Consider the following 27,771-nt stretch of genomic DNA (forward strand, 5'->3'; position numbering starts at 1 on the left):
TGGAATCTGATTGATTGATTGCTTCTGTGGACAGGTGTCTTTTGTACAGGTAACAAGCTGAGATTAGGAGCACTCCCTTTAAGAGTGTGCTCCTAATCTCAGCTCAATTCCTGTATAAAAGACACCTGGGAGCTAGAAATCTTTCTGATTGAGAGGGGGTCAAATACTTATTTCCCTCATTAAAATGCAAATCAATTTAAAACATTTTTGACATGCATTTTTCTGGATTTTTTTGTTATTCTGTCTCTCACTGTTCAAATCAACCTACCATTAAAATTATAGACTGATCATTTCTTTGTCAGTGGGCAAACGTACAAAATGCTTTTTTCCCTCACTGTATGGAAGTGTACAGCTGTAGGAATTTCCATTTCGGTCATTTAGCAGACACCCTTATCCAGAGCGACTGGTGACATTGATGAATCATTATCCAATTACCATTATCAAATTCTAAATGTCATTTCAACAGTTACACACTTCCATTAGGTACTAACAGTGAGCTATTGTAATTTGGAAATATTCGTAAATATAGAATAAAAAACCTTCTGAACCTGAGTTTCAGGCCCTGACAAGGGCGGTGTTGACATCATTTCACATTCTTTCATAATAATAGTATAACAATACATGATTACATTAATAATATATATCTTTAAAAAAACAAACACAATACAGCCATTTAACAGACATTAAATAAAGCATACTTCATATTTTCATGAAGGCAGTTAGCTACAGTACACTTAACAGGCGACATTACAACACTGTTCCGTCTCAAAGCAGCATAAAGAACCATTGAGAGTTCCACGGACGTTCTTCTCAGGAATGCAGATTGTGGACCCTGGCTCTATTTCAATTCTCTTTCCGTGATTCCCCAGACCCCATCTCACCATCTTCTCAAAGAACATTGTTGGAGGAGAAGATCCAAGGTCCCTACCCTTGGACCTTCTCCACCCATGCATTTCTATAAGGAGATGATGAAAGGTCACACGTGGAATCGAGGGAAGACAAATTGGGAAAGAGCCCCAGTGTTCTAGGTCCCCCAGGGGTGAGGAGATGGATGGAGGGATCACCTGGGGGCATGTGGGAGAGGGGCGGGCCCTCGTAGGCTAAACGTGTCCCCACTGGACGAGTGCCGAGACGGGGCCTTCCCACACACCAGAGACGGCTCCGCCTCTTTGATCTCCATGGCTCGCTTGTAGAGCTCTGCTGCTTTCTCAAAGTCCCCCTCCTCATAGCTGGGGGGGAGAGAGAGAGAGGAGGGAAGACAGAATGATGGACAGAAGAGAGAGAGAAAAGGTAACAGGGTTCATAAAGAGATATGGGGATGAAAATAAAACTAGTCCTTCAGCTTATAGTACTGAATATGTGTATTAAAAATAAGATGGTGAGTGTGTGTATGTTTCACTATTTTTCAATGTCATGACAATTCCCTTGTAAAATCATATCAAAATACAAAATCAACCAAAGAAAAGTTGGTAGAATGTTGGAAATTAGAATGTTTGGTTGATAAGAGCAACAGTGTTGATTTGAAACCCATTCTATTTCTTTGCCATGGTGACTTTATTCATAAGAATACAATTTCATTTGTATATGATGACATCACAAGAGCAACTTTAGTAGAATTTCAAATGTTAGAATGTTTGGTTGAATAGCACCAATGTTGATTTGGAACTCAGCTTTGGTGGCGATAACCCCAAGACTCGATGTGCGACTTGCTTCTGCTATCTAATATTATAAACTCAGCAAAAAAAAAAGTCCTCTCACTGTCAAATGCGTTTATTTTCAGCAAACTTAACATGTGTAAATATTTGTATGAACATAAGATTCAACAACTGAGACAAACTGAACAAGTTTCACAGACATGTGACTAACAGAAATTGAATGATGTGTCCCTGAACAAAGGGGGGGGGGGGGGGTCAAAATCAAAAGGAACAGTCAATGTCTGGTGTGGCCACCAGCTGCATTAAGTACTGCAGTGCATCTCCTCCTCATGGACTGCACCAGATTTGCCAGTTCTTGCTGTGAGATGTTACCCCACTCTTCCACCAAGGCACCTGCAAGTTCCCGGACATTTCTTGGGGGGAATGGCCCTAGCCCTCACCCTCCGATCCAACAGGTCTCAGACGTGCTCAATGGGATTGAGATCCACGCTCTTCGCTGGCCATGGCAGAACACTGACATTCCTATCTTGCAGGAAATCACGCCAGAACGAGCAGTATGGCTGGTGGCATTGTCATGCTGGAGGGTCATGTCAGGATGAGCATGCAGGAAGAGTACCACATGAGGGAGGAGGATGTCTTCCCTGTAGCGCACAGAATTGCACTGCAATGACAACAAGCTCAGTCCGATGATGCTGTGACACACCGCCCCAGACCATGACGGACCCTCCACCTCCAAATTGATCCCGCCCTAGAGTACAGGCCTCGGTGTAACACTCATTCTTTTGACGATAAACGCGAATCCGACCATCACCCCTGGTGAGACAAAACCGCGACTCGTCAGTGAAGAGCACTTTTTGCCAGTCCTGTCTGGTCCAGCGACGGTGGGTTTGTGCCCATAGGCAACGTTGTTGCCGGTGATGTCTGGCGAGGACCTGCCTTACAACAGGCCTACAAGCCCTCAGTCCAGCCCCTCTCAGCCTATTGCGGACAGTCTGAGCACTGATGGAGGGATTGTGTGTTCCTGTGCAGGTGTTGTTACACGTGGTCTGCCACTGCGAGGACGATCAGCTGTCCGTCCTGTCTCCCTGTAGCACTGTCTTAGGTGTCTCACAGTATGGACATTGCAATGTATTGCCCTGGCCACATCTGCAGTCCTCATGCCTCCTTGCAGCATGCCTAAGGCATGTTCACACAGATGAGCAGGGACCCTGGGCATCTTTCTTTTGGTGTTTTTTCAGAGTCAGTAGAAAGGCCTCTTTAGTGTACTGAGTTTTGATAACTGTGACCTTAACTTCTCTGGGCAAGGTGGGACTTGACCGTCCCACACTATTCAACAGCCAGTGAAATAGCATGGTGCGAAATACAAAACAGCAAAAATATCATAATTTCAATTTCTCAAACATACACTTCTCCTTAATGTAACCACATTGTCTGATTTAAAAAAAGCTTTACAGCGAAAGCAAAACATTAGATTATGTTAGGAGAGTACATAGACAAAAATAACCACACAGCCATTTTCCAAGCAAGGAGATATGTCACAAAAACCCAAAACACAGCTAAATGAAGCACTAACCTTTGACGATCTTCATCAGATGACACTCCTAGGACATTATGTTACACAATACATGTATGTTTTGTTCGATAAAGTTCATTTTTATATCCAAAAACAGCATTATACATTGGCGCGTGATGTTCAGAAAATGTATTCCCACCACAACTACCGGTGAATGAGCACATTAATTTACAAAAATACTCATCATAAACGTTGACAAAATACATAATTATTTTAAGAATTATAGATACAGTACTCCTTGATGCAACCGCTGTGTCAGATTTTAAAATAGCTTTTCGGCGAAAGCACATTTTTCAATATTCTGAGTACATAGCTCGCCATCACAGCAAGCTATACAGACACCCGCCAAGTTCGGGGTCACCTAAACTCAGAATTAGTATTATAAATATTCTCTTACCTTTACTGATCTTCGTCAGAATGCACTCCCAGGACTGCTACTTCCACAAGAAATGTTGTTTTTGTTCGAAATAATCCATATTTAGGTCCAAATACTTCCGTTTTGTTCATGCGTTCAGGTCACTTTCCAAAGGCATAACGAGCGAGCGTAATTTGAGACACAAAAAGTCAAAATGTTCCATTACCGTTCTTATAAGCATGTCAAACGTTGTTTACAATCAATCTTTATGGTATTTTTAACGTAAAAATGCGATAATATTCCAACCGGACAATAGCGTATTCATTCCAGAAAAAAAAGAAGGAAAGGCGCACTCGCGGGATCGCACATCACCAATCCCTTTGTCCCCAGGCAGTCCACTCATTGACTGAGCTCCTATTCTCTGCCCGGTAACAGGACAACGATGAAAAAAACTTTCTGAAGGCTTTTGACAGCCAATGGAAGCATTAGGAAGTGCAACGTGACCCCACAGACACTGTAGTTTCGATAGGGATTAGAAAGAAGAACTACAATTCTCAGATCTCCCACTTTCTGGTTGAATTCTTCTCAGGTTTTTGCCTGCCATATGCCACAGTTCTGTTATACTCACAGACACCATTCAAACAGTTTTAGAAACTTCAGAGTGATTTCTATCCAAATCTACTAATAATATGCATATCCTAGGTTCTGGGCCAGAGTAGTAACCAGTTTAATTTGGGTATGTTTTTCATCCGGCCGTGAAAATACTGCCCCCTACACTTTAAGAAGTTAATTGCCTACCGTCTGTAAGCTGTTAGTGTCTTAACGACCGTTCCACAGGTGCATGTTGAACAAGCATGGGAAACAGTTTAAACCCTTTACAATGAAGATCTTTGAAGTTATTTGGATTTTTACGAATTATCTTTGAAAGACAGGGTCCTGAAAAAGGGACATTTATTTTTATGAGTTTCCACACCCAGCAATATAAACAGTCCCAACCATTGATTGCACAGGGTCATCAGTATCTTCCTGCAAGACCTTCAAATACCATCATCAAATGGTAAAAATCAAATACTGTATTCTTACCAGAATTTGTTTCATTACAATTTTTTATTCCATGTTTAAAATACATTTATGTACATATAGAATTGGTTTTGTATGTGACTTTAGGTCAGGTCATCCTGAGTTTCTCAGAGAGCTTGCATTGTGAGTGATACTGGAAATCCCACTCCCTAAACATTGCCAGTGTCCGCTACCACAACCAGCACCTGACTGAGCAGGAGAAACGCTGTCTGTTCCACAAGCACATGGAGATGAGGCGCAAGGTGGAGTTCTACAGGAAAGTGAGGAGGGAGTTTACAAGTCTTTTCTGATGAAGAGATGGAGAAACTGGAAGCCATTCCGGGGGTGTTGGTGTTGGCTGTAGAAATGGGCTTCCTGTAAATCACTGATCTATTTTGTAGAAGTAGAAGTGAGATAAGATGAAATAGAAAATATAGGATTGGTAGGTATAGTAAGTCTGGATACTGTCTATTTTATATCAATAAAAATACGAGTTAAAATTGTGATGTCTTTTTTGAGTGTTTGTGTGATGCTGGGTGCGTTCCAGAGACCTCTAAAGCACATAAAAGAATAGAGGTGGTTGTGTGTCTGGGACGGCTCCATGTGTGTGTGTGTGTGTGTGTGTGTGTGTGTGTGTGTGTGTGTGTGTGTACACAGTATGTTTGTGTGGTGTGTACTCACCTGAGTACAGCTAGGTTCTTCAGCGTCTCTCCGACACGTGGGTGTGAGCGTCCCAGACTGTCCTCATACACTCTGAGAGCCTGTTCATACAGGGGCAGCGCTTCACTGTGCTTCTTCTGCCAAACACAATAACACACTCAGACCCATCACAGATATCACATAAGTACTTTAGCAAATGTCCAGACAGAGTCTGCAAGGAGAGACAGTCAGTCTTGATAGTCTTGAAAGCTAATTAGGATGGAAAATCTATTCAAATCAAACCATATGCCGCTATATGCTTTCCAGCAGTTCCCATCTTTCCCTACAAAGAAAACTGTCCAGTGTTAGCTAGTGTTGATTCAGGTGTTAAATTAACACTCATTAGTGTAAAAGAACCCCAATCTTGGTGTTAATAACCAGTGTTGAACCAAAACCACGCACATCATTATATTCCCCAGCATGCTGTATTGCAGGTAGATTTTTAGAATGATTGTTTCAATATCTATGTTTCTGCATGTACATTGATTCATTAATCTTATGCTACTCAAATATAAATAACATGCATTTTTCTAAACAAACCCAATCTGTTACTTGGACTTATTGCACCCATTACTGAAATGGTTGTTTCAGAGGTAGTTTCATATTTTAGTCTTTCCAACCCTGGAAGTCATTCTGAATGCAGGTTGCAGATAAATAAAAATTCCAAATGTTGGACACATCACTTTGCAAGCCAGTATAATGTGACTTGCAGGCCTGATGTAGTCTGTAAACCATGAGTTTCAGGCCACTGTATTAGGGTATTATCTTAAATAATCACATTTTTATGATAACATATTCAATTAGGATCTCACTTGGTGAAGGCCACAGGACTGAAAATGAATGAATGCAACAACCATGGGGTTCTCTCGTTTGGGCAAAAGACTGCCCTCCGTACTCTCTCCTCCATGACCCAGAAAACAATAAGTGGTTGAGTGGACGAGGAGTGTGTCAATTCGTGAGTAGGCAAATGGAAGAGTGCTTCCCCTCCTCGATAGCCCCCTTTCATCGAGGATACTCATGTGTGTCCTACCGCGGAAGACTTTGAAATCTGCCACACCCCCTTCGAGTCAGCTTTAGTTTTGTCAAAGGAGAAAACATGCACACGTTTAAAGACAATATGCTACTTATTGTTTTATCTATAAAATGTATTACACAACTATTTGGAGATTGGAGAAGGGCAGTCTCATTTCAAGCAAGTGCATTTCCATCCACATTCACTCACCTCGCCGACTCTCCTCGATTAACTTTGATCTTTTTCAAATTAGGCGAGAGACGACGCAGGAAGTGAGTAAATCTAATTGATAAAAGGCCCATGTATCTGTCACTAACAGATACAGTCATGAGTGGTAACTCTACAGTTGTGGCCAAAAGTTTTGAGAATGAAACAAATATTAATTTCCACAAAGTTCGCTGCTTCAGTGTCTTGGCATGCTGTCAATTAACTTTTGGGCCACATCCTGACTGATGGCAGCCCATTCTTGCATAATCAATGCTTGGAGATTGTCAGAATTTGTGGGATTTTGTTTGTCCACCCGCCTCTTGAGGATTGACCACAAGTTATCAATGGGATTAAGGTCTGGGGAGTTTCCTGGCCATGGACCCAAAATATCAATGTTTTGTTCCCCCGAGCCACATAGTTATCACTTTTGCTTTATGGCAAGGTGCTCCATCATGCTGGAAAAGGCACTGTTCGTCACCAAACTAATCCTGGATGGTTGGGAGAAGCTGCTCTCGGAGGATGTGTTGGTACCATTCTTTATTCATGGCTGTGTTCTTAGGCAATATTGTGAGTGAGCCCACTCCCTTGGCTGAGAAGCAACCCCACACATGAATGGTCTCAGGATGCTTTACTGTTGGCATGACACAGGACTGATGGTAGCGCTCACATTGTCTTCTCCGGACAAACTTTTTTCCGGATGCCCCAAACAATCGGAAAGGGGATTCATCAGAGAAAATGACTTTACTCCAGTCCTCAGCAGTCCAATCCCTGTACCTTTTGCAGAATATCAGTCTGTCCCTGATGTTTTTCCTGGAGAGAAGTGGCTTCTTTGCTGCCCTTCTTGACACCAGGCCATCCTCCAAAGGTCTTTGCCTCACTGTGTGTGCAGATGCACTCACACCTGCCTTCTGCCATTCCTGAGCAAGCTCTGTAGTGGTGGTGCCCCGATCCCGCAGCTGAATCAACTTTAGGAGACGGTCCTGGCGCTTGCTGGACTTTCTTGGGCGCCCTGAATCCTTCTTCACAACAACTGAACCTCTTTCCTTGAAGTCCTTGATGATCTGATAAATGGTTGATTTAAGTGCAATCTTACTGGCAGCAATATCCTTGCCTGTGAAGCCCTTTTTGTGCAAAGCAATGATGACGGCTCGTGTTTACTTGCAGGTAACCATGGTTGACAGAGGAAGAACAATGATTCCAAGCACCACCCTCCTTTTGAAGCTTCCAGTCTGTTATTCGAACTCAATCAGCATGACAGAGTGATCTCCAGCCTTGTCCTCACACCTGTGTTAAGAATCACTGACATGATGTCAGCTGGTCCTTTTGTGGCAGGGCTGAAATGCAGTGGAAATGTTTTTGGGGGATTCAGTTCATTTGCATGGCAAAGAGGGACTTTGCAATTTATTGCAATTAATCTGATCACTCTTCATAACATTATGGAGTATATGCAAATTGCCATCATACAAACTGAAGCAGCAGACTTAGTGAAAATTAATATTTGTGTCATTCTCAAAATGTTTGGTCACGACTGTACAATTCACTTGAAAAGGGAAGGCAATCTGGGAAAAATGCAAATAAAGCTTTATTCTAGGCAGTGTGTTAATTTAAAACTGAAAAGTGTGGACCCGTATAGACACTGAAACAGTGTTAAATGTAACACTCAGTGTTGATTTAACACTGGAGAATTTGCTGTGTCGTATACAAAAGATCTGGGTTTCAAATACATAAAACAACAATCAAAAACGTTATTTGTGCCTGTTTGAGCTTGCCTAGCTTAATAAACCAATAGAATAGTCAAAACTGCAAATGCCGACCTTCTGACACTCCAGGCAGACTCAAGAAAATGCATAAAGTATTTGAAAGGATTTTCAAGTATTTGAACACAGGTCTGTTATGCAATTAACTGTTAGAAGTGTTGGACCTCTCACCAGGTGGCAGTAGAGTACAGCCAGGTTAACCAATGCTGTGGCCACACTGGGGTGTTTAGGTCCAAAACTCTTCTCCCTGATGTCCAGAGCCAGCTCATACAGAGGAACAGCCTTCTCCAGCTTCCCCTGGACAACACAAACATCTCCCCTGTCAGCCTCACGAATCAGGATTACATACAAGCTACAAATAGAATTTGAGGCGAGTGAGGAACAAGAATTTAAGATCTCTAGGTTAACTTTCAAACAGCAATGCACATAAAGTTACCAGACATGGGACGGTTGCACTCACATTAATCCTACATCTGGAGTGGGGGTGTTGTGTCCCCATTCTAAGGACACAACACCCCCCCCCCCCCCCGCCCACACACACACACTAAGGGTCACAATCCAGACTTCGAATACCACTGCTTTAATGTATAACTTACTCTTCGTTTTTACACCTTATAGGGTCTGTTCAACAGCCCCATGGTGGCTTTGCTAGACACATCTCCGAAACTCACCCTGCGTTTGTAGAGCATTGCCAGGTGTTTCAGGGTGTAGGCCAGGGAGGGGTGGTCAGGGGACAGGGCTCTCTTCCGGATGTCCAGGGCTCTTTCGTACATGTCCTCTGCGGTCTCGTACTCTCTCCTCTCAGTGTGTAGGGCCGCCAAGTTGTTGAGGGACTGGGCACAGTCAGGGTGGTCCGGCCCCAACACACGCTGACGCATCTCCAGAGAACGAGTCAGGAACACCTTGGCCGCCCTGGACACAGAGAGAGGCCTTGGTTCAAATACTATTTGAAATCGTTAAAATACTTTAAACGTTTCTAGTGTGGCTAGAGTAGCTAGCTAGTGAAATACATTAAAAAACAAATCAAATTGAAAACCATTGGTTAAACTTTACCTTCTTTCATTTGGCAATCAAACATAACAACAGCTGTAAAGTGGAGGGTTTGAAAAAGTTAATTAGTAAGTAAGCCTTGCGTAAGCCAGAACAACGCATTAGGGCATAAACCTGCACGTACTGTACACCCCCTTGACAGGACGCTAGTCTATGGCAGGGCCTTAACCCCAATATATCTCCTTAAAGGACAACGCCACCCCAAAAAATATATTTTGGTATTTGTTTCATTAGTTCATTGTTGATAAAGTCCCAACATGTGTTTCATGTCAGCAATCAAGTTTTCAAGATACGTGCCTTTCAAAATACAGAAATCTGGCCCGCATGATGCATTTGGCATCATATGATGCCAAATGCAGCATCATGTGACCTGTTTCAGGAAGCTAGGCTTATGTCGCACATCACTACTTCAAAATTAGTTTTTTTGGCAGAAATGCCTTCTGGAACATTCATGTGCCTTCATAACAAACTTGTACGACATCTGTAAATACAAAATACAATTGTTGGTTTAGCCACGTAAAAAGACAGGAACCTTCCCATTAGCAATGATTGGCTGAGATTAGGGCTGTGGCGGTCACAAAATTTTGTAAGCCGGTGACTGTCAAGCAAATAACTGTCGGTCTCACGGTAATTGACGGTTAATTATTATTTATTTTAGACAGATCTAAAGACGCATGATATGAAGAAAATGTAAGAAAATGTCTATTTCAGAAGAAAATAATAGCATACTCTGAGTTGTCCTTAGCTTTACAAACAAAACAGAGTTAAAAGGGTTTTAGTCTGCCGAAAAGCGTTCATCCATGTATACGGTCAAGAGTCTAGCTACAATTTCAGATATTATACATCTCAAATTTTGTCAAAATGTGTTGTTGTTGTTTTCATTGCAAGTTAAAACGTACTGTTAGCTAGCTAGTGAACGTTAGCTTGCTGGCTCACTAACGTTAAGTGTATGATCTGTGTAGTATTATTATTTGTATCTCAGAAAACCAATTGCATTGCTAGTTATAGCCTAATGTTAGCTAGCTAGCTAACATTGAACCTAGTTGGTTAGTTTTAGCCACATTATTTCATCCATGGTGGTTAGCTATGACAATCAGTTTGTATTGCTAGTAGTATAGGTTGGGATTATGGTTAATTGTTTAGCTAGCTAGCTACATGTCTAAACAAAAGACTCCACTTTGCCAGATGATTACATGACCCGTCAAGTTAGCCAGGTGAGTCTGGGGGTGATTATGTGTACATGGGGGTGAACATGTGTACATGTCTAGACAATAGTGACCCGTCCACTTAGATGTGGCTGGGGGGTGGTTATAGCATTTCTTTCACATGACCCGTCCATTTAGACAAGTGTGTCTGGTAGGGTTGTGCCGACATGGCCATACTCGTATTCCTAATTGTATCCGTAAATTGACAGTTGATAGTCATCGGATGATACTTGTGATCGGAAGAAACAGAAATGTTTAAAAATGCGTAAATAGATCTTTGCAAAAATACCTCCCTGCACATTCTCACTGCAAAAAAAAAAGCAGATTAGAGCAGCAAGCGGACGGCTGGGTGTGTGTGTGTGTGTGAGTGCTCAGTTTGCAGCCGGCAGCCAAGTTTGCTGTTACTGAGTCAGAATGTGCATTAGCGTTTCATCTATTTTTACTACCCTTGCCCCACTTGTTAGATATTATGCACCTTGATAGCAAACGTCATCGCCATGTGACTTATCATACTAGCGATCTAAATGAGCAGACCGAAAACATGCAAGGAAAAGTGATCGGGTAAATGATGAAGCGAGTGGACGGAAAAATACAGCTTCACTCTATCCAATCAGAGCAGCAGGATCAACGTACAACCCGCCATTTTCTTTACAGACAGGCAAACTAGCCAGTTGAGTTTTGAAACTCTGTGACTGACACGAGAAATATGTGTGCTGGCACCCGATCACAGATAATTACAAAAAATACTCGGATCATAATCGTATCCAGAAAATTGCCCATATCCGTTACGACACTCACTTTGTGTCGACTACTTGGCACACCCCTAGTGTCTCGGGTAAGCATCATCTAATAATTATAAAATATTTACACAATATTTTTATCTGGACACTTTCTATTTTTGATATTGCTACTATGCAAATATGCAAGCAACCATTTCACTGTATCGTTTACACCTTCTGTATCCTGTGCATGTGGTAATGTGAAGAACAACATGACCTGCACAAAAGTTAGATTAGGATACAGTATAGGCCAAGGACTATATAAACTGTATTTTTACCTGGAGTTTTTCCCTATTGTAGGCTACTATTTTTACCACTTTTAGTCTTTAAAATATTTGGTTGTTTACTACAGTACCTTACTCACTGTTTAGCATATGGCCTCACATATGAATCCTTAAAGAGATGGGTGGGGCTAAAGCTTAAGAGGATGTGAACGATGCTCAATGGGTGTAGACAAAGAAGAGCTCGCCAGTAGGTGTACCAAAACATTCAAGGACCTTTTTCTCAAAAGTGGGGTTACAAGTTTATCAACTTTCAAAGCAGAATTACTTTCCCATTGTTCCTCAAATGCAGTGTATGATATACCATTTTCTAGCTCTGAGTCTACTTTTGTCCAATGTAAACACAATTTCAAATTTTGCTACATATGACCGAATCGAGGCGGTCGGTCACATATGATGCAAAATGCATCATATGGGCCAGATTCCTGTATTTTGGAACTATATTAACAATGGACTAATGAAACAAATACCAAAAGATTTCCTTTAATGCTAAATGCCAAGCAGAGGCATCATATTTCACGGGTCCCATATTTAGGGCCATATAAATCTGTGATATTTTTTGCCTAATTCCATAGAGTTTTTTCCTAAATTTGATTTGCTCCTTTTTGTTTTTCCTGGTTTCTGTTTTTCAGAAAACAACAAAATGTGATGTTTTAAGTCCACAACCATGTTTAAACCGCTTTTGAGGTCTGGGAAAAATCTAATAATTTGGGATTTTGGGGTGTAGTTGCCCTTTAATGTAGGTGAGCACCAGCAAGAGACCATTGTTTGGTTAGCTATCGATATTTCTCTAGCGCTCATGTGATTGCAAAGTTTGCAAAACAAATGACCACTGGATTGATGCAAATAATCATGATATCACTCTGCCAGGTAGGTGTAGACTACTATGTATCCTTAGGTTACCCTTAGCATCATCGCTAACAGCTACACAAAGTGTAGATGTGTAAGGACTGACTCACTCCAGGTTGTTCTGGAGATAGTAGAGGACTCCCAGCTCGTTGAAGGTCTTGGCACAATCTGCTGTGTCTTTACCCAGAGTCAGCTCCTCTAACTGGAGGGCCCGCCGACGCAGCAGAGTGAAGCCATACTGCAGGGATAGAGACACAGTCAATTCACTATTAATGTATACACATTACACACAACTACACATGAACACACACACACACACTAAAGCTATTTTGCAGAGAGAGACGCATGTGTAATATGTATGCATTAAAACCTCTACGGGATCGGTGACCCCCCCCCCACGGGACGGTTGAGCTAACGTGCGATAATGTGATTAGCATGAGGTTGTAAGTAACAAGACATTTTCCCAGAACATAGACATATCTGACATGGGCAGAAAGCTTAGATTAACAAGAATTTAACTGCACTGTCCAATTTACAGTGAAAGAATACCATGATATTGTTGAGGAGAGTCCACAGTTATGAACTTGAAAATGTATCAATAAACCAATTAGGCACATTTGGGCAGACTTGATACAACATTTTGAATAGAAATGCAATGGTTCATTGGATCAGTCTAAAACTTTGCACATACACAGCTGCCATCTAGTGTCCAAAATGTAAATTGCGCCTAAACTAGAATAATACATTGTGGCCTTTCTCTTGCATTTCAAATACGATGGTACAAAAAAAATACATTTTTTCTTTGTATTATCTTTTACCAGATCTAATGTTATATTCTCCTACATTAATTTCACATTTCCAAAAACTTCAAAGTGTTTTCTATGCATATCCTTGCTTCAGGTCCTGAACTACAGGCAGTTAGATTTGTCATTTTAGGCGAAAATGTAAAAAAAGTGATCCGATCCGTAATTAACGCACGCACACACACACCCGCGCACACACAAAAAAGCCATAAAGCAGGAGGGACAACCAACCATACTAATGTGTCCTCACCATATGGCCTTTCTGGCGGGCAGTCTTTTGGCGAATCCTCACAGACCTCTTCCTCAATTTTTCGGCTTGCTCATACCTGTTAACAGATGACCCATCAATCACAAAGTAACTTTACTTGAAACAGACCCACCCACCCACACACCTCCCTTCACACTCACTCACTCACTCACTCACTCACTCACTCACTCACTCACTCACTCACTCACTCACTCACTCACTCACTCACTCACTCACTCACTCACTCACTCACTCACTCACTCACTCACTTGTTCTGTTTCTGGTAGAGCATGGCCAGGGAGTCCAATTCGCGTGCGACACAGGCGTGGTCTGAGCCGTAGGCGTTTTCACTGATCTCCAGGGCCTGCTTGTAGAACTGCTCTGCATTGCCATACTTCCTCCACTGGACATAAACCCCGGCCAGCTGGTGTAGGGACAGGGCAACACTGGGGTGGTCCGGGTCCAGGGCCGTCTCCCGGATCTCCAGAGACCTCTGTAAGGGAGCTACCGCCTGGAGAAACATGGATGGAGGACAGACGGACACGTTTATCATGTAGTACGTCGACAGCATGACAACATACAGTGTATTTCGGAAAGTATTCAGATCCCTTCCCCTTTTCCACATTTTGTTACGTTACAGCCTTATTCTAAAATGTATTAAATATTTTTTTCCTCTCACTCTGACAGAGCTCGGCGAGTTCCTCTGAGGAGATGGGAGAACCTTCCAGAAGGACAACCATATCTGCAGCACTCCACCAATCAGGCCTTTAATGGTAGAGTGGCCAGATGGAAGCCACTCCTCAGTAAAAGGCACATGCCAGCCAACTTGGAGTTTGCCAAAAGGCACCCAAAGGACTCTCAGACCATGCCAAGCATCAGGTCTGGAGGAAACCTGGCACCATCCCTACGGTGAAGCATGGTGGTGGCAGCATCATGCTGTGAGGATGTTTTTCAGCGGCAGGGACTGGGAGACCAGTCAGGATCGAGGGAAAGATGTACGGCTCAAAGTACAGAGTGATCCTTGATGAAAACCTGCTCCAGAGTGCTCAGGACCTCAGACTGGGGCAAAGGTTCACCTTCCAACAAGGCAATGACCATAAGCACACGGCTTCGGGACAAGTCTCCGAATGTTCTTGAGTGGCCCAACCAGTGCCGACTTGAACCCAATCGAACATCTCTGGAGATCTGAAAATAGCTGTGCAGCCAAGCTTGTAGTGTCATACCCAAGAAGATTTGAGGCAGTAATTGCTGCTAAAGGTGCTTCAACAAAGTACTGAGTAAAGGGCCTGAATACTTATGTAAATTTGATATGTTTTTTATTTTGAATACATTTGCAAAAATGTCTAAAAACCTATTTTTGCGTTGTCATATGGGGTATTGTGTATAGATTGATGAGGGGGGGAAAAAACAATTTAATCCATTTTAGAATAAGTCTGTAACGTAAATAAATGTGGGAAAAGTCAAGGGGTCTGAATACGGTCACGTACCCATAGAACAGAAATCCCCCATTCAAATCAATGGGTCTGTACTGGGTGGACTGGCGGCCATTTTACTACCCACATACCTGACTGAGCAGGCCCAAGTCTTTGAGGAAGCGACCCAGTGTCTCATACAGGTTGCCCAGCCTGATCATGCTGTCCTCACTCTCACAGCTCTTCTCATAGTGCTTCAGAGAGTCAAAGTACTCAGTGGCCATGGAGCTCTTGTCTTTGCCCACATACTGCCAGTAGGCCAGCAGCTCAGAGAAATGGCCCCTAGGAACACCAGACATATCAGAACTTTAATTGATGTTTATGGTTCCTGTTTATCTCATTGTTGCACATTTGAGTCAAGGTGAATTCTGTGCACAGATCAAATCACCGATACTACTACCCAGACAAAGTCAAAACCAAAAGACATAGAAAGTAACAGTAGAATGGCAAACAGTCTCATTGTTACATAGAAGTCTGACCTCTTGTAGAGGTTCTGGGAGACAAAGAGGTTAAGGAGGCTGAGCTGCAGCTTGGCCCTGTCCTCCTGCTGCTGGAGTAGCCAGGGCAGCTCGTCTGCCACCCGCCATGTCACCCTGTCCTGACTGAACACACACACGTTAAATACACACCAACACTTATCGTGTCGTCAAAGATGAAGTCTAGTCACTATTGCTAATATTAATTCTATGACATAACATGATGCTGGTCATGTTACTAGTGGTTGGCCAGACCTGAGTTGCTGGCTGAAGTAGTGGATGAGCTTCTCTCTGTAGGCAGGAGAGCAGGTCCCTCCATCCATAAACTCCAGCCGGACGGCCTCCGCAGCCTAAAGCACAGAGACGGTGTCAACAGAAAGCCAGCGTGAAGCCTCTCACTTACATTAAACATCACTGAGTTTCAGAGTTTGAGAGACTATTACTCACAAACTGCCGAAGGTGGACTAAACAGGGGGATTTCAATGCTCTCATCCTATGGCGTCTGTAGGGGAGACAGAAAGCTAACCTGTAGGTGCTGGAACCTGATGAGTCCACAGCCCAGGCCAACGATACAGAGTCTCTGCAGGGTGTAGAGGAGGGAGGAGAGGACAGGCAGGCCCAGGTCTGGAAACACCGCCAGCACCTCCGACTCACTCACACCGTTGTGACTGGCACACACCAGACACAGCATCTGAGGGAGGGAATCAACACACACACACACACACAGATACACATCCACATCCACATGAAGGAAAGCAGAACAGATAAATCAGCTTCAACATTCTTGGGAAAACCCTTGATGTCACATTCTAAATAAAAGGCACGTGAAACTATTCCGGTGGTTAGTGGTACAACAGAATGTCCCACCACCTGCCAAATGCAGTTAGGTTAAGGTATTGGCAGGTTAAGGTATTGGCAGGTTAAGGTATTGGCGGGTAACAATGTATATTTCACCAGCCACGTTGGCGGGTGGTCAATTTACAGGGCTCTACAGTGAGAGCATTAGATTATCTGATTCAGAGGGGTTGGGTTAAATGTGGAGTTGAATGCATTGAGTTGTACAACTGACTAGGTATCCCCCTTTCCCTTTCCCAGTATGAGCCCACATGTGCGGGTTAGGTTTATAAAAATGCTGCAGTAGCTGTTTTCAAAGTATTTCTGCTGTTTTGTTTCATAGCTGCTAATTGCACAAATAAATAGGAATCCTGGATCCCACCTCGCACAGAAACAACGCCTGGCATGGGAGCTGTGCGCAATGAGTGAAGTGCTGATAGATTCATTTTTGGAGGTACTGCGCACAGGCATAAAAGTTGGGTCTAATTTACAAAGTCTCTACAAAGTGAGACTTTGACCTCATGCTTCTTGGCAATTTACATTGTTTGGTTCAAAAGTTTGGTATTTTTTTTCAACGTTTTGTTTGAGTCTGCTGCTTCAACTGATAACGAAGTGACTTCCTAGTCAGATCCCAAATCTCACACACATACGTGGCAGGACTCGAGTGTCCCCGATACGTTTACATGAACATTTGAGTAATTTAGCAGACGCTCTTATCCAGAGCGACTTACATTAGTGAGCACATACATTATTAGACTTTTGTCGTACTGGTCCCCCGTGGGAATCGAACCCACAACCCTGGTGTTGCATGCTCTACCGCAGTAACCTTCCGCCCTTAAAACAGGCAGCTGAACATTTTGTCTCTGAGATTTTGTTAATTAAAATACTCAGGTCACAAAAATTGAAATGAAATTGAGCATTATACCACATTAATTCTTACTAGTAAATGTATTGTTATAGAAACATTACAAAGCATGGTAATCTGTTTGTGTTTTTTGATGTAATTATGGCAACAACAAAAAATGTTGGCTGGTAAAAAAATCTGAGTGGTTGGCAGATTTTTTTTATCTACCTGCCACAGTGGCTGGTGGACCAAAAAGTACATTTTAGGCCCCGGTCTTCATCCCAAATAGCACCCTATTCCCTATATAGTGCACTACTTTTGACCATATACTTTTTTTTTTCACCCCCCTCTTTTCTCCCCAATTTTGTCATATCCAATTACGATCTTGTCTCATCGCTGCAACTCCCCAACGGGCTCGGGAGAGGCGAAAGTCGAGTCATGCGTCCTCCAAACCACGCTCCTTAACACCCGTCCGTTTAACCCGGAAGCCAGCCGCACCAATGTGTCGGAGGAAACACCGTTCAATTGACAACAGAAGTCAGCCTGCAGGCGCCCGGCTCGCCACAAGGAGTCACTAGAGCGCGATGAGCCAAGTTAAGCCCCCCGGCCAAACCCTCCCCTGACCCGGACAACACTGGCCCAATTGTGCGCCGCGCTATGGGACTACTGGATACGGGCCGGTTGTGACACAGCCTGGGACCGAACCCGGGTCTGTTGTGATGCCTCAAGCACTGCGATGCAGTAGACCGCTGTTCCACTAGGGAGGCCTTGAGATGCAACAATTTGCTGAGAATTTTCTTGCACAGCAGGAAATACAAACTTGTAGTGTATTTGAGTTGTAAAAAGGCTTCTAAAGTTTGTAATTTCTACAGACATTTCAGACTAGATTTGCCCTAACAAAACATGTATCAACCCCTACAAAAATGTCCATCGATTATAATCCAAATAATAATTCACATTTCCTGTTGCTGCAGGATTATTTTCCTGCTGTTGCAAATGAAGATCCTACATCTGTAGTGGTGAAGGATAGTGATGGTCCCTTACCTCTCTCATGACGTGTCTCTCCCCGTCTGTGCTGAGAGAATCTAGCGCCACCTTGAGGCCCAAGCTGTACAGAGACATGGTGTCCTGACACAGCAGACACTGCTCTAGAGTCTTCTCCAACGACCAGGCACACCTACAGCTGGGACACAACGCAACACATCTATAGACAATACCCCACACACACACACACACACACACACACACACACACACACACACACACACACACACACACACACACACACACACACACACACACACACACACACACACAGACACACAGAGACACGCCCACACAGTTTACTCACTTGGTGATCATCTTGGCTAGCAGGGTGACATACAGGGCGTTACATGTGGATGCAGAGCGACAGTGTCTCTCCAGTTTCTTATCCTGTTGAACGCACAGACACACAGTCACCGTTTGACAGACACAGATCTTCTCGTCATGGAGTTAAAGGGGAATTTCAGTATTTTACTAATTGATGTTAGATGGTTCCCCACCCGGAAAGGAGTCCATGGAGCAGAAGAAACTGTAATCCATGGTTTGTTTCTTTTCAAACAGCCACTACAAACTCCAGCTAATTTTAAACACCGCTAGCTAAAAATCTAAAATGGGAGTGATGGGGGCATGCGGTGCCTGTTTAAAATTGCATGGTCAAATAAACTAAATGATTTGGTTTGATGTACGTTACTTAAAAAGGTGATTTGGCCTTTTTTATTATTTATTTATTTTTACACTGAACTTCCAGTAGTAACAAAGTGATATCAGTTTGACACCCACCTGGTCTTTAGTGAGTTTGACGTCAGCTGCCAGGCACTCTGTGTTGATGACACTCTTCACCTCTCTGGGGTTCAGGGGGTCCAGGTGGAGGGTGGGCCACAGTCTGGGAAACAACAGTCATATCACACAATCACTATTAGGCCACAATACATAGGAACTATATATATATATACATAGGCACTACATAGGCATTGGGCCTATATAGGCCACACAATACATATCTATTACATTATACATAGGTGTACCCTTCTTCCAGGCATTACTTAGGCACTACATTAGCAATGCATAGGCATTACATATGTTGACATAGTACTGATCTGGAGTCATTTTGTATGGACTAACTGCCAAGTTGTGTACTCTACCTCCAGGCCTGGGGACAGGTCTCCACGTTGACAGACACCACCACTCTGACGTTGACCGGCAAGGGGTCGATCAGCCACTTCATGTGCCTCTCTGCTTGCTGAGGGAAAATACAGTATAATATCAAAGATACAAACCTGAGTAACAAACTGACCTGTTAACTGGTAATATAAAAACAGGGACATCTTCGGACATTCTATGCGCCGTAAATGTCAATTACATGTTGCTAAAAACACATCCAATATTTACAGTATCTGGCTAAATGATTCAAAATGATTCGAAAACCCGTGTAAATACACAATCAATATTTTCTATAAAGGTTTTGAGGCGTTTTCTTAAGTGAATTTCAAAGTTACGGACATTTCAGTGTTTCCCCCGAACGACCTCCATTCCCCGACGCGTTCGTCTCTCTACGGTCTTACTGTGGCAGTAGCCTGGTACCTGTATCTGGTCAATGGAGTCGATGATGATGATGATGTTGCCTTGGTGTCTGGAAGACAGTCTCTCCAGCCAGCGAGGGAACTCCTCTAGGATCTTGGAGGGGTCCATGGATAACCCAGAGATGGACCAGAAATGTTGCAGCAGCTTGACAGTGAGGCGTTTAATAATGAGTACGGGCTCAGAGCTGGTGGAAAGAGGTCGCCCCACAAAATGGTACAGGAACAACGTGTTGGGGGAGTGCTTCTGCTGCAGCTCAATCCTGGAAGAAGAATTGAGTTGATTGATTATTAACGCTTAAGGTCAAATAATGTAAAAGGTCGTTTTTCAATGGATAATGGCTGAGCTCTTACCATTTGGACAGCAGGAGAGACTTCCCAGAGCCGGGTCCCCCTGATACCAGCAGTGGAGGGGTGGGTGGAGGGGCTGCCACCATGTCATTCAGACGATCTATGTACTGAGGACAGAGCATGGCATCACCCGTCATGCAGAAGCTCCTCTCATCCACACGAGCAGCCGTTATTACTAAAGTTAACACTCATCTATGACACTTTATCACTGCTAGTCATCATTTGGAATATTTCACCTTAAAGGGATATTTTACTCAAAAACGTACGTTTTAGTATTTTGTCGATTTGTCCACTGGTAATGCATTCCAACGTTTTCAAAATACAGCATGTTCAGTACAGAGGAGAAACTGTGACGATGACGTGCAAATTCATCAACGAGTAAAATAACCTTTTAGTCACAAAATCCTATAAATAAAATCATGCCTTCCTACTGATCTAGAGAGAGAGAGAGAGGTAGGTAGAGGCAGAGAGCGAGAGCCCCACCTTCTGGAAGCCCAGTTGAGCTGCGGCGCTGCAGGCTTGCTGATAGGCCTCGATCTGCTCCTGCTCATCATGCAGGTCCCACAGCACGTCCCCCGAATCCTCCTCGCGCCCCTCGTCTATCCCCGAATCCTTACCGTCCACGTCGCTGCCCTCCAAACCCAGCAGTTCCTGACAGAGAGGGAGGGATAGAGACAAAAGGTACACTACACTCTTAGAAAAAAGGGTTCCAAAAGGGTTCTTCTGCTGTCCCCATAGGAGAACCCTTTTGGGTTCCAGGTGGAACCCTTTTGGGTTCCATGTAGAACTTTCTGTGGAAAGGTTTTTTACATGAAACCCAAAAGGGCTACTGGGAACCAAAAAGGTTCTACCTGGAACTAAAAAGGGTTATTCAAAGGGTTCTCCTCAGGTTCTTTTTTCTTTTCTTCTAAGAGTGTATCTAGTATAGTGCACTACTTTTGACCAGGCCCCATAGGGTTTGTAGGCCTACCTGTTTGATTACTTTCTCCAGCTGAGTGTAGATCATAGACGCTCCTTCCTCTGGGGAGCCACCATGGTCCACTACCTATGGAAGTGGCACAGTGGTATAATAGCCAGGCTATAGGACATTCATACACCATGGAATCTTCCGTTGTGATATTGCCATAAAACACAATACGACAATTTCTGCCAATAGAACAAATCAATCTTTGCATACCACAACACCCAGTATGCCAGTCCCTTATTCTACCCCTCTGTATATGTATGTATACATACTGGAATGAATATCATATATTTAACATACGATATATAACATATGAATATCTGGAAGTGGCATACTCAGCTCAAGATTTTCAGGTGTTGGGGCAGAAGGTAGCTTAGCGTTTAAAACTGTTTGGCCAGTAACCGAAAGGGCGCTGGTTCGAATCCCCGAGCTGACTAGGTGAAAAATCTGTCGATGTCCCCTTGAGCAAATCAAATCAAATTTTATTTATCACATGCGCCGAATACAACAGGTGTAGTAGACCTTACCGTGAAATGCTTACTTACAAGCCCTTAACCAACAATGCAGTTCAATAAATAGAGTTCAGGAAATATTTACTAAATAAACTAAAGTGAAAAATATATATATGTTTTCTGAAAGTAACAAGAAATTACATAACAATAAGGAGGCTACCGAGTCAATGTGCGAAGTGACTATGCATATCTATGCATAAATAAACAGCGAGTAGCAGCAGTGTAAAAACAAGTCTTTGAAAATGTTTTGGGCTTTCCTCTGACACCGCCTAGTATATAGGTCCTGGATATCAGGAAGCTTGGCCCCAGTGATGTACTGGGCCGTACGCACTACCCTCTGTAGCGCCTTACGGTCAGATGCCGAGCAGTTGCCATACCAGGCAGGAATGCAACTGGTCAGGATGCTCTCGAGCAAGGCACTTAACCCTAATTGCTCAATGTTGTGTTAGCGATACGCAAAGATAGATTTGTTCTATTGATTACATTATTGACATAGGCCAGTAAGGAGGAGAGTAAAAAGTAGGAGGAATTGCAAGTCAGAAAAGCAATGGGTTGGATTCTAACTCATGTCGACTCTGGTATACGTGTGTGCCGCAGACACTAACCGCTGGACCACACAGACCACATTCGTATGCCATTGGCTACCTTGACTTTGGCTGCCTTGTCTGCGGCGTTGACCCTCTCCAGCAGTTGTCTGGTGGGGCCGCTGAGAGGGTGGGCCTCCACGGTCCTGAGGTAGAGTACCAGGGGATGACCGTCTGGGTTCTTCACAAAGGCCTCCTCCGCATCTTCCAACACACAACTACACACACACACACACACACACACACACACACACAAAAGGCACACTGAGTAACACACTATAACCTGTTAGAACATGTTACAACACGCTATAGCCTATAACAGCAGCACTTCACATCCCTCTAACCTGGTAGTGCAGAAGAGAGGGAGCCACAGAGAAACTCAGAGGTTGCCCTGCCTGTGTCCCAATTGGCACCCTATTCCCTATATAGGGCACATGGACGGGTGTGCAACTATGGATCAAAATAGACGGGGTTGGCTTAGATTGTTGACAGCGTGTAAACTATATTTTGTCTCTAAATATTTATTTAAATGAGCAATTGTTGTCTCTCAAATACATCATTACAGTTGTTGGTTAGCTAGCTAGCAAATTGTAGCCATATTAGCATTGTTGTGACATCAGTCAAAACACCTAAAAACAAGACAAGCTATCAAGAACAAGACGAAATGAGCTGAAACGAGCCACCTGCGATTCCCCACAAAGCAGGTTCTCGTCATTGTTGCTAGTTATCTGGCCAACCAGAATCACAACACACTGCCTTCTGCCCCATTGAAGCGGGCGCATTGTTTCATGACGTGGTCAGCAGTACGTGGTCAAACAGCAGTTATATAGGGAATCACGGACCTCGTGACGGAGGATTTGAGGAGGAGCACACACACAGAGCTCCTCTCCATCTCCTGTCTGCGTTCCAGTGCATAGGAGGCTGCACTCTCCTCAGGGAAACAGACGTTCAGGTAGAAATGGCCCAGCCCCTCACACAGACTCCGCAGCCTGGGAGAGTAGCTCTGCGGAAGGAAAGAAGACAGAAATGAGATAGGAAGAGAAAGAAAGAGAGAGAGGTGAAGAGAGATGTGTTATATAGCCAGACGAAAAGTACCTCAGGGTGAATTCACTGTCGGGAAGTAAATTAAGCTAGCGCGGTAGACGCTAGTACTTTTCAGACCCGGTTAGTAGAAAATGTGAGAATATGACACCGATTTTGGAACCTTGGCTAGTAGAATTCCAAGCAGGTCTACTAGTCGAGCTGGCCAGTGTCCCAAACCCTTAAAGGGATAGGTCACCTAAAAACATTTGAGTGAACTTATCCCTTTCATTTCAATCCCTGGTGTACCAGTACCTGGGTGAAGATGTCCAGCTCAGCCTGTGTCTCCTGGGTAGAGATCAGGTAGCAGCGCACCGTGTTGCTCCATAACGCCTGGGACACGTGAGGAGACACCTGCAGCAGACTGGCCACAGCAGCGTCCCAGTCATCTGAAAGACACACACACACACACACAATACATGTGTTTATATACACACACAAACACACACGGACAAACGGACAAACACACTCACACACACCCCCTCTGCCAATGACTTTTCTACAAGCTTGCAGCAATTAACCCACTTGAACACAAAATGGCCGATAGCGCTAACCCACCCCATAGCCCTTGTGTTCCTAGTGCATGACCACGTAGTCACTAAGATTCTGTACCAGTTGGGTGTGGAGTGGCCTAAACAATAGCTTTCACCCTCTCAAGAACACGTTTATATACATAAAACACATACAGTATATAACCAGCTGAGACGCCAAGGCTCAAATACATACAAATGTGTAAAGATCAAACCCTTGCTTACCTCTGCTGACATTGGCAAACGGGCCCTCCACATCGCACAAGCTGTGGGCAAACTCTGGTCCTCTGAAGGTCTGCTGCAGTTGCATCATGCTGCCCATAGAGGGCTCACTGCCCAGCACCCCACCACCCCAGTAATCACACGGAGTCCCTGCAGCTTGAGACAGGCAAATTACAGACGACTGCGTCAGCTTTTTGAGTCACTGACGTTTGAGGAATTGAGATGATTGTGAAGCGTTACTTGGTTGATACTTTGACAAGTTTTAAGTAAAATGTTCAGCAATTTTGGTAAAATCTGGATTTTTTTAATACTTTAGTTGCACTATTCGTTTCCCCATTTGACTGCATTGAAATACTGGAATTGCCATATTCATTCCTATGGGGCTCGACATGTGTGAGATGGAGGGTGGCCTTAAAGATATAACGAACGTCGGCTGTGCTCAGTAGATCCCCTGCGACGAACGGTGTTGATTCAACATGTAGAATTTATGGGAAATGGGAGGGGAAAAAAATGCCACCCGCTGCTTTTAACCGTTCGTCGGCACAATCTGTTTTGTCCTTTACCCGTGACAGTGGTGTGGTTGTCATCGTCATCCGAGTCGTCCGGGTCGTACACCATGATGCCCTGAGCCTGCAGCTGCTGTAGCTTGGCCTCCAAGTCCCTCTTGGCTCGCAGCAGGTCCTGGATCTCCTTCTCTTTGGTCTCCCGGAAGATCTGACATTTAGAGAAGATTCTTTTATTTGATTTTTTTTAATATATATGTTAAGGTATTTAACAATTTTCTTGAACAGATAGAGAATGATAGTGGGGAAAGATAGAGAGAGGTTGAGTCAAAGAGCAGTAGGCCGGATTTGAATCTATGCTGACACCGTCGACATGTGCGCTGGAGGCTAGGCATTACCGCTAGACTAGCCAGGCCACAGAGGGGAATGTTATGGTTTCATAATGATGAGCCGTAGGTTAAGTAGCTGACTTGAGATCAGAAGGTTGCCGGTTCAAATCCCGGATGGAACATCACACTAGGGTATTGTTACGTCCTACTCTCTATTATGTGCCCTACTGTGTGTTCGCCTGGGAGTAACAGCTAGCTATTGGGGATACCTTAAACTGCCGTTTGACTTTGTCCCTGTCGTGCTCAAAGGTGGCAGCTCTCTCCATGGCTTGGTACTTAGCCTCCAGGGCACTCTCCTTCTCCCTCAGGATCTTTTGGTAGGTCTTCTGCAGAGCCTGGAAGAAACATGACGATCATCACTGTTAGTGACAAGTAGTACAATAAGATGACATGGCCAGGGAAGACCTGATCCTAGATCAGCACTCTTATTATGAGATGCTTGATACATGGCCCCTGAACTGGACTCTTGACAGAGGAAATCAAAAGACAGGCTATTGTCTACCTACCTGGCCCATTCATTGTAAAAGTTATGGGCCTGTATTCACAAAGAATCTCAGAACAGGGGAATCTTAGACTCTGATCTAGGATCAGTTGTGCATTTTAGATCAGAATGAATAAGATGAGGCTATATGGACAGAGGGTACATTTACATCACATTTTAGTTATTTAGCAGATGGTATTATCCAGAGTGACTTACAGTAGCGTGCATACATTTTCATACTTTTTCCTACTAAATGTCAACCCTTTTTAAACAGTGGCCCTGCTCTCACCTGCAGCTCAGCTCTCAGCCTCTTGTTCTCCTCGTCCAGCTTGGCCTCCTTCTTCTGCATGGAGGTGATCTCATTGTTCTTGCTGACCCGGAAAATCTCATACTCCTTGCGGAGCCGTTCGTATTCGGCGGTGTACTCCAGGTCCACAGAGCCTGTAGATTTGAAGCTGGCCCCAATCACCCTGGGCCCTCGGCGAAAGGAGCTCCGCAGGAGGCGGGCTTTAGGTTTGACCTCCACAGGTATCTCACAGGCCTCCCCACCCTCGCCCCCATACGCATCCTCTATCACCTCCCCAGGGCTCACCAGGGAGGAGGCTGTACCCATGGTGATGGTGGCTCTGGACCAGGCACTCCACAGTGGCCTTACTAAACTAAACCTTCCAGATGGTCATTGCTGCTCCTAGGGATGAAGCCAGTGATTGGCATGTCATTGGCTACAACACGCAAGAGGAGGAGTGAGGACTGAAAAAGTATGTCTTAGCAAACTAGCTAGCGTAAAGGGATAATGAATGCATATGGTGGGGGATATATTATAGTAACCGATAATGCACGTGACCAAATGTAACAACAACAACAATATAAACCGCTTGCCAGTGAATGTGACAATATTTGCGTTTGCATTGATTTTAACTCTGGCCCAGGGCGCAACAACATCTCGCGCTGCAACTTCGCTTCTGGTCACGACCTATTTTTAGTATGTGACGTTTGTGTCCAAATGCTATAGCTAACATCTGTATAACGTAGCTTTAACATAACATTAACGTTCATTACATGAGTTTTAATGGCACTAGGTAACATTAGATATCTCGTTAGCTAGCTAACGGTACCTAACATTACCTGTTATGGCAAGAACGGGTGAGACGAAGATGGAACCAGATGTGACTCGCTTGCACAGACATAATGGACTGTCTATGGCACGTACCTAGCTAACGTTAGATAGCAATAATATTGAGCTATATTGACCTAGCTATATTTCGAATAGTTGGTTAGCATATTGAATGATTCCGATTCCTTTTTTAGAAAGGAGTCCAATAAATACTCACACATAGCTATCCCCGTGGCGTAGCTTCTTCCTGGCTGCCCTGGTAACAAGATATCCTCCCTACGGGTCCTCACCGAAGTCAAAGTAATTTGCGAATTACCCCCCCAAAAATCTGAGGCTGTATCCCAAACACAGAAATACCTCAGGCTTCTGCTCAGGCTCACTGGATGGATACATTAGGGAGGCTGTTCATTCGGAAGGAATACAGTTTTCTGGCATCTTTGTATGTGATGGTAATACACACTTTTACTATTTGGAAGAATGTAATAAATTGGCCCAGACGGCATCCCTAGCCGCGTCCTCAGAGCATGCGCAGATCATCTGGCCGGAGTGTTTACAGACATATTCAATCTCTTGCTGTCCCTACATACTTCAATATGTCCACCATTGTTCCGGTAATCAAGAAGGCAAAGGTAACTGAACTAAATGACTATCGCCCCGTAGCACTCACTTCTGTCATGAAGCGCTTTGAGAGACTGGTCAAGGATCGTATCACCTCTACTTTACCTGACACACTTCAATTTGCTTACTTCCCCAATAGATCCACAGACGGTGCAATCGCCATGACACTGCCCTATCCCACCTGGACAAGAGGAATACCTATGTAAGAATGCTGTTCATTGACTATAGCTCAGCATTCAACACCATAGTACCCCCGAGCTCATCATTAATGCATACATTAGCATCGAACAGCCCCCGTGATATGCAACTTTTCAGGGAAGTTGGAAACCAATATACACAGGCAGTTAGAAAAGCCAAGGCGAGCTTTTTAAAGCAGAAATTTGCTTCCTGCAACACAAACTCAAAAAAGTTATGGGACACTGTAAAGTCCTTGGAGAATAAGACCACCTCCTCCCAGCTGCCCACTGCACTGAGGATAGGAAACTCTGTCACCACCGATAAATCCACTATAATTGAGAATTTCAATAAGCATTTTTCTACGGCTGGCCATGCTTTCCACCTGGCTACCCCTACCCCGGTCAACAGCACTGCTCCCCCCACAGCAACTCGCCCAAGCCTTCCCCATTTCTCCTTCTCCCAAATCCA

At 43.9% G+C, this 27,771-nt stretch overlaps 1 protein-coding gene across 4 annotated transcripts; it reads right to left on the reverse strand.

Moving 5' to 3' along the window:
* Window positions 1–580: 580 nt before the first annotated feature.
* nphp3 (nephronophthisis 3) lies at window positions 581–27,264 on the reverse strand. 4 transcript variants are annotated; one of them, XM_029756100.1, is made up of 27 exons: window positions 26,726–27,262; window positions 25,684–26,082; window positions 25,123–25,248; window positions 24,585–24,735; window positions 24,025–24,177; window positions 23,525–23,658; window positions 23,032–23,192; window positions 22,251–22,407; window positions 21,100–21,174; window positions 20,613–20,780; window positions 20,133–20,236; window positions 19,783–20,041; window positions 19,344–19,441; window positions 18,982–19,084; window positions 18,509–18,591; window positions 18,202–18,340; window positions 16,006–16,170; window positions 15,735–15,829; window positions 15,483–15,605; window positions 15,096–15,285; window positions 13,801–14,042; window positions 13,535–13,610; window positions 12,592–12,719; window positions 8,989–9,229; window positions 8,489–8,614; window positions 5,324–5,439; window positions 581–1,229 (listed from the first exon to the last, which is right to left on the reverse strand). In XM_029756100.1, exons 2-27 carry the CDS (start codon window positions 26,005–26,007, stop codon window positions 1,061–1,063), a joined length of 3,906 nt encoding a protein of 1,301 aa, XP_029611960.1. In that variant the 5' UTR covers window positions 26,008–26,082; window positions 26,726–27,262; the 3' UTR covers window positions 581–1,060. The 4 variants fall into 4 exon arrangements, with proteins under 4 accessions (XP_029611960.1, XP_029611958.1, XP_029611959.1 ...); XM_029756098.1 differs by lacking the exon at window positions 581–1,229 and adding an exon at window positions 4,672–5,032 and having other exon boundaries at window positions 26,726–27,264; XM_029756099.1 differs by lacking the exons at window positions 581–1,229; window positions 26,726–27,262 and adding an exon at window positions 4,672–5,032 and having other exon boundaries at window positions 25,684–26,715.
* Window positions 27,265–27,771: the final 507 nt, after the last annotated feature.

This window comes from Salmo trutta, chromosome 6 (genome assembly GCF_901001165.1).
Source record: "Salmo trutta chromosome 6, fSalTru1.1, whole genome shotgun sequence".
NCBI lineage: Eukaryota > Metazoa > Chordata > Actinopteri > Salmoniformes > Salmonidae > Salmo > Salmo trutta.